General features: G+C 50.1%; 2 protein-coding genes across 7 annotated transcripts in view; both read left to right on the plus strand.

The window, feature by feature from the left end:
- The first annotated feature begins 314 nt into the window (after positions 1–314).
- si:ch211-207i20.2 (uncharacterized protein LOC568537 homolog) lies at positions 315–6,471 on the plus strand. Of its 2 annotated transcripts, XM_051417027.1 has the most exons (6): positions 315–593; positions 1,080–1,300; positions 4,278–4,437; positions 4,539–4,597; positions 4,675–4,774; positions 4,855–6,471. In XM_051417027.1, exons 2-6 carry the CDS (start codon positions 1,133–1,135, stop codon positions 5,877–5,879), a joined length of 1,512 nt encoding a protein of 503 aa, XP_051272987.1. In that variant the 5' UTR covers positions 315–593; positions 1,080–1,132; the 3' UTR covers positions 5,880–6,471. The 2 variants fall into 2 exon arrangements, with proteins under 2 accessions (XP_051272987.1, XP_051272988.1); XM_051417028.1 differs by lacking the exon at positions 315–593 and having other exon boundaries at positions 1,151–1,300; positions 4,520–4,597.
- Positions 6,472–7,271: 800 nt separating this feature from the next.
- The window catches only part of LOC127372982 (TBC1 domain family member 12-like), an 11,584-nt gene continuing 11,355 nt past the window's right edge, over positions 7,272–7,500 (plus strand). For all 5 annotated transcript variants that reach the window (XM_051416994.1, XM_051416995.1, XM_051416998.1 and 2 more), the window contains exon 1: positions 7,272–7,500. This exon is cut by the window's right edge and continues 847 nt beyond it. The gene's annotated coding sequence lies outside the window, so the exon portion shown is untranslated.

Consider the following 7,500-nt stretch of genomic DNA (forward strand, 5'->3'; position numbering starts at 1 on the left):
CTCTCACACACACTCTCACACACACACACTCACTCACTCACACTCACTCACTCACACACACACACACACACACACACACACACACACACACACACACACACACACACACACACACACACACACACACACACACACACACACACACACACACACACACACACACACACACACACACACACACACACACACACACTCACACACACACACACACACACACTCTCACACACACACACACACACACACACACTCACACACACACACACACACACACTCACACACACACGCACACTCACACACACACACACACACTCACTCACTCACACTCACTCACTCACTCACACACACACTCTCACACACTCACACACACACACACACACTCTCACACACACTCTCACACACACACACTCACTCACTCACACTCACTCACTCACACACACACACACACACACACACACACACACACTCACACACACTCTCACACACACACACTCACTCACACACACACACACACACACTCACACACACACACACACACACATTGTTTCGGAGCCGAATTACCTGTCCGGTCCCGGTGATGAGTCTACGTCACTAAGGTAGGTGTATTAAGGTTTATATTTTCGTTTATAATCGAGTCAATATTAAATCGATTGATTTGTTAATGGAGTTTCTCTCGCGGGGACGTTCCCGCCTCTCTGCGCTGACCTGTCCGCTGTGTTCATCTCACACCTGCCGAACAGCTGGTTCTCACCTGAGCTGCTTCTTCTTCTTCTTCTGCTTCTTCTTCTTCTTCTGCTTCTTCTTCTTCTCTGCTGCTGTCTCTCTCTCCGGAACCTGGCGCTTTGACTACGTCATATTATCGCGACATCGTTCTGACAAAAACTATATATATATATTATAAATATTTGTGTGTATATTTGTTCTTATTGTAAATAATATATTTGTGTGTATATTTGTTCTTATTGTAAATAATGACAAGAAACAACAAGTCACTAAATACAAGTTAAAATACTGATTGTTCCGGTTGAACCCGGAAGAGGAACAACGAGCCCTTCCGGCCTCACGCAGTGTGTGTGTGTTAGCATTAGCAGTTAGCTGCAGGCAGCGGGACGCTCTGCGGCTGTTGGCGGGAAGGATGAGCTCCTCCGTGGCTCTGCACACTCAGCTGGCCACCGTCATGGAGTCTCTGGTCCACGCTGCGGTGGCGGAGCTGAAGAAGCTGCTGGAGGACAGCCTGGAGGTTCTGACCGGAGAGGAGGCGCCTCCGCCGGCCACAGTGCGGGCCGCCGGCCGGGAGAGGATGGTGAGGAGGAGCGCTGAGCCCTGCCCTGTATCTACAGCACTGAGCCCTGCCCTGTATCTACAGCGCTGAGCCCTGCCCTGTAGCTATAGCACTGAGCCCTGCCCTGTATCTACAGCAGTGAGCCCTGCCCTGTATCTACAGCACTGTATCTACAGCACTGAGCCCTGCACTGTATCTACAGCACTGTATCTACAGCAGTGAGCCCTGCCCTGTATCTACAGCACTGTATTTACAGCACTGTATCTACAGCACTGAGCCCTGCACTGTATCTACAGCACTGTATCTACAGCAGTGAGCCCTGCCCTGTATCTACAGCACTGTATTTACAGCACTGTATCTACAGCACTGAGCCCTGCACTGTATCTACAGCACTGTATCTACAGCACTGAGCCCTGTCCTGTATCTATAGCACTGAGCCCTGCACTGTATCTACAGCACTGAGCCCTGCCCTGTATCTACAGCAGTGAGCCCTGCCCTGTATCTACAGCGCTGAGCCCTGCCCTGTAGCTATAGCACTGAGCCCTGCCCTGTATCTACAGCAGTGAGCCCTGCCCTGTATCTACAGCACTGTATCTACAGCACTGAGCCCTGCACTGTATCTACAGCACTGTATCTACAGCAGTGAGCCCTGCCCTGTATCTACAGCACTGTATCTACAGCACTGTATCTACAGCACTGAGCCCTGCACTGTATCTACAGCACTGTATCTACAGCACTGAGCCCTGTCCTGTATCTATAGCACTGAGCCCTGCACTGTATCTACAGCACTGAGCCCTGCCCTGTATCTACAGCAGTGAGCCCTGCACTGTATCTACAGCACTGAGCCCTGCCCTGTATCTACAGCACTGAGCCCTGCCCTGTATCTACAGCACTGAGCCCTGCCCTGTATCTACAGCACTGAGCCCTGCACTGTATCTACAGCACTGAGCCCTGCCCTGTAGCTATAGCACTGAGCCCTGCCCTGTATCTACAGCACTGTATCTACAGCACTGTATCTACAGCACTGAGCCCTGCACTGTATCTACAGCACTGTATCTACAGCACTGAGCCCTGTCCTGTATCTACAGCACTGAGCCCTGCACTGTATCTACAGCACTGAGCCCTGCCCTGTATCTACAGCAGTGAGCCCTGCACTGTATCTACAGCACTGAGCCCTGCCCTGTATCTACAGCACTGAGCCCTGCCCTGTATCTACAGCACTGAGCCCTGCCCTGTATCTACAGCACTGAGCCCTGCCCTGTATCTACAGCACTGAGCCCTGCCCTGTAGCTACAGCACTGAGCCCTGTCCTGTATCTACAGCACTGAGCCCTGCCCTGTATCTACAGCACTGAGCCCTGCCCTGTATCTACAGCCCTGAGCCCTGCCCTGTATCTACAGCACTGAGCCCTGCCCTGTATCTACAGCACTGAGCCCTGCCCTGTAGCTCCAGCACTGAGCCCTGCCCTGTATCTACAGCGCTGAGCCCTGCCCTGTATCTACAGCGCTGAGCCCTGCCCTGTATCTACAGCGCTGAGCCCTGCCCTGTATCTACAGCGCTGAGCCCTGCCCTGTATCTACAGCGCTGAGCCCTGTCCTGTATCTACAGCGCTGAGCCCTGTCCTGTATCTACAGCGCTGAGCCCTGTCCTGTATCTACAGCGCTGAGCCCTGTCCTGTATCTATAGCACTGAGCCCTGCACTGTATCTACAGCGCTGAGCCCTGTCCTGTATCTATAGCACTGAGCCCTGCACTGTATCTACAGCACTGAGCCCTGCCCTGTAGCTACAGCAGTGAGCCCTGCCCTGTATCTACAGCACTGAGCCCTGCCCTGTATCTACAGCACTGTATCTACAGCGCTGAGCCCTGCCCTGTAGCTACAGCACTGAGCCCTGCACTGTATCTACAGCACTGAGCCCTGCCCTGTATCTACAGCGCTGAGCCCTGCCCTGTAGCTACAGCACTGAGCCCTGCCCTGTATCTACAGCGCTGAGCCCTGCCCTGTATCTACAGCGCTGAGCCCTGCCCTGTATCTACAGCGCTGAGCCCTGCCCTGTATCTACAGCGCTGAGCCCTGCCCTGTATCTACAGCGCTGAGCCCTGCCCTGTATTAGAGCTGACTGCCTGTATCTACAGCGCTGAGCCCTGCCCTGTAGCTATAGCGCTGAGCCCTGCCCTGTATCTACAGCGCTGAGCCCTGCCCTGTATCTACAGCGCTGAGCCCTGCCCTGTATCTACAGCGCTGAGCCCTGCCCTGTATCTACAGCGCTGAGCCCTGCCCTGTAGCTACAGCGCTGAGCCCTGCCCTGTATCTACAGCACTGAGCCCTGCCCTGTATCTACAGCACTGAGCCCTGCCCTGTATCTACAGCACTGAGCCCTGCCCTGTAGCTACAGCACTGAGCCCTGCCCTGTATCTACAGCACTGAGCCCTGCCCTGTATCTACAGCACTGAGCCCTGCCCTGTATCTACAGCACTGAGCCCTGCACTGTATCTACAGCACTGAGCCCTGCACTGTATCTACAGCACTGAGCCCTGCCCTGTAGCTATAGCACTGAGCCCTGCCCTGTATCTACACCACTGAGCCCTGCCCTGTATCTACACCACTGAGCCCTGCACTGTATCTACAGCGCTGAGCCCTGCCCTGTAGCTATAGCACTGAGCCCTGCCCTGTATCTACACCACTGAGCCCTGCACTGTAGCTATAGCACTGAGCTAGAGTAACTTGGTATAATTGCCAAAGTAAAATCTTTATTAACTTTCTCTGAAAGACAATTGGTGTTAAAATGTGTTTTAATTTAGATTCGTGATGTAATTCACAAGAGCTCTGAGGCGTTGAGTCGCTGCCCGCCGGCAGGTGTCAGTACACACAAACCTGTAAAACCTGAGACTAGTTTCAAAGCAAATCTGACCATAAAATAACTTCACGACGTTGCATCCAAAATGATGTCAGAAGTGTGGCTGATGTTTGCCTCTGACCTCTGCCCTGTGTCTTTCAGGTGCTGTTTGCCTCCGTCATGGAGACTCTGGGGAACGAGGCTTTGGGGAAGATTATGAACATCGTGGATGAAGCCAAACTGCTGGTGGAGCTGGAGTCCGGGAGGGGCGGCAAGAGACCGCAGACCAGCGTCCTCAACATCCTCAACAACGCACATGTCGGTACGTACGCAGGCCCCGCCCCCACCAATCAAACACACCTATCAGGAAGGCAACCACACGATGGTGTCATACTAATGTGAAGTGTGATTTGTCCGTCACAGAAGTTGAACACTCGTACGGAGTCCGACTTGAGAGCTGCGACACACACAGATCCACTCAGGTAAGACCCTGCTCACCTGTTCACCAGTGATGCGTTCACTGACCTGACTGTGACGTCTGTACTTTGTGTCACCGCAGACCAAACCAGAGCAACCAGAGGCTTGTGACAATCCATTTGTCCTGGCGGTCACCGTTAAAGACGAACACGGCAACGTGGACCTGGGAGCCATCGCTGAGAGTGAATACCTGATCAATATCCAATCAGTATCTTTCATATTTGTTTTCAAATTTTTGTTTAATAATAGTTTTTTCCTCCAGGAGCTCGAGTTGAAGCTGCTCAGCCGGTGACCTCTGACCTCCAGCAGCAGCAGCAGAACGGTTCCAGTGATCCAGAGTTTGTCCTGCAGAGAGTCACGTGGAAATACTTCATGTGCACGACCTGCGGTAAATCCTTCACGTCTCAGAGCAACCTGAAGTCTCATTACCGCGTACACACGGGCGAGAAGCCGTTCTCCTGCAGCGTCTGTGGCCGGGCGTTCCGTCAGAGGCAGAGTCTGCAGAGTCACATGAGGACGCACACCGGCGAGCGGCCCTACGAGTGTCCGCAGTGCGGGAAGTGTTTCTCCAAGCAGACGCAGCTCAAGACGCACTCTATCATCCACACCGGAGAGAAGCCGTATGGCTGCGAGGTCTGCGGACGCCGCTTCAACCTGCTGCAGAACCTGCACCGCCACGCCCACATCCACACCGGCAAGAAGTTCTTCGTCTGCGGCGTCTGTGGGAAAGGCTTCACCCGCGCCGTCACGCTGAAAACACATGAGCTCATCCACACGGGACAGAAACCCTTCAAATGCGAGGAGTGCCCCAAAACCTTCCGCCACGCCAACAACCTCAAGAATCACCAGAGGATTCACAGCGGCGTGCGGCCGTTCAGCTGCGACCTCTGCGGGAAGACCTTCCGCCAGGCGGTGAACCTGAAGATCCACCGGAGGATTCACACCGGCGAGCGTCCGTTCAGCTGCCAGGAGTGCGGGAAGACGTTCAGCCAGCAGAGCAGCCTGATCTCACACGGCCGCACGCACTCGAAGGAGCGCCCATTTGCCTGCAGCGACTGCGACAAGAAGTTCAACAACGGCAACAGTCTGAAACTGCACCTGCGCATCCACACTGGAGAGAAACCGTACACCTGCGACATCTGCGGCAAGACCTTCAGCCAGGGCAGTCACCTGAGGACGCACAAGAGGCATGTCCATGCCGGCGGCAAACAATACATCTGCGATAAGTGTGGGAAGAGATACGCAGACCAACGCAACCTGAAGCTGCACAAGTGCGGCTACGCGTGAAGTGACCACAATAAATCCTCCAGGAAGTTAAACAGTCTTGTGTTTGAAAGCTGCTGTGGAATCAGATATTCTGGAGGGACGTATTTAATTTACAGTTAAATGGAGTTTGGAGAATATAAAACTTGAATATTATTGATTAATTTTGTTAAGATGTTTAATATGAATACTTGAATTGTTGACAGGGATTGTGGGTGTCAGACAGGAAGTGGACCTGTTTTAACCAATCAGAGCTAATATGTGTTGAAGTGGGCGGGGCCTCTGTTTAAACACTACAGTACCCATAAACCTCAGTGTCCGTTGCCGGGGAAACGACACCATCTAAAGCTGTGACATCATATTTTAAATTGGTTAAGATAACTTCTGTCGCCTGGCAACAGAATCTGGAGCTCTCTGATTGGCCGATTCTCTCTGGGATATGCCTGCTATAAGCCCCGCCCACTGAAATACTGCATTGTGATTGGTTGAATTTAAGTTACGTTATTTCTGTTGCTTGTCTGTAAATGTGTACATACGCACATTGTTGCTTTTTATCATTTAACTGATGATTTTTTAAATTTGTTTGCTACATAATAAAATACAAACATCTGTATCACATCTGTCCATCCAGCTGCTGCTGAGCCTTAAAGGAACAAAAGTTACTTTACATTTTTACACAAAGTCCATAAACCAACAACCTTTATTGTTTAATTACAATAACAATGTACAAAATATGAGTATAAAAGAGTTTTTAGAATTGATTATGACAATAAACATTATTGTGGCACATCAGTAAAATAGTGAATACAAATATCTAAAGGGGACATTAGAAATCAATACCTTATTTAATTTATACATCAATTCATGTCTTTATACACTGAACTGAGTCTAATAAAACATCATTCATTTATCCAATTTCTCCCTCAGGGGATCAATAAAGGAATATCTTAAATTCATTTTTTAACATGTTCTTTTTAAAATTAATATAAATTATTGTGTTAAATTTGACACCAAACTCAACTAAAGTAATTTAATTATCTGTGTAACTTCATTAATTATAACTTGTGATTTCTTATCCAGAAAAACTTTCAAGTCTCCTAAATAATGTAAATAAATACAAGTTGTCCAGTAGGCTGAACCTCGATATACCTGATCTATAAATATATAAATATATACAGTATAATAATATAGTAAAAGTAAAAAGAAATACAGGGTTTATCTTCACAAATGTAAAACTTCCAACCATCAAATGAACATAATATAATAATTATCTATATTCTATAATTTATTATTTGAGTGAATTATTATATGACTTTATAATAACATTACTTTATTAAAACAATATTTTAGTCTCTTTATTATAATCATCCACTAATCCAGCTGACGTCAGGCTGACGTGACCTTCAGTACGTCACCGGACCTCTCAACATGGCGCCTTTCCGCCTCGAGCTCACCTGCGGAGGATGAGAGCGGAGAGAGAACCCGAGAGCGGCCGGACCCACCGGCAGTCTGCCGGCCTCAGGGCTCCGTGTCCCGGTAGGACGCTCCGGAGGAGTCCGCTGTCCGTTCACCGAGGAGGAGGAGCTGCAGCCGGGCTTGTTTCTGCCGAGCAGCGCTGACAGAGAACCAGAGAGGTTAGTTACCG

This window comes from Dicentrarchus labrax, unplaced genomic scaffold, assembly GCF_905237075.1.
Source record: "Dicentrarchus labrax unplaced genomic scaffold, dlabrax2021, whole genome shotgun sequence".
Taxonomy (NCBI): Eukaryota; Metazoa; Chordata; class Actinopteri; family Moronidae; genus Dicentrarchus; species Dicentrarchus labrax.

Excerpts from the sequence above, each read along its gene's own strand:
- si:ch211-207i20.2 (XM_051417027.1), top strand. The coding sequence starts at position 1,133 with ATGAGCTCCTCCGTGGCTCTGCACACTCAGCTGGCCACCGTCATGGAG. Across the intron at positions 4,438-4,538 it reads CCTCAACAACGCACATGTCG|AAGTTGAACACTCGTACGGA; the intron begins GTACGTACGCAG and ends TGTCCGTCACAG. Across the intron at positions 4,775-4,854 it reads CCTGGGAGCCATCGCTGAGA|GAGCTCGAGTTGAAGCTGCT; the intron begins GTGAATACCTGA and ends TTTTTCCTCCAG.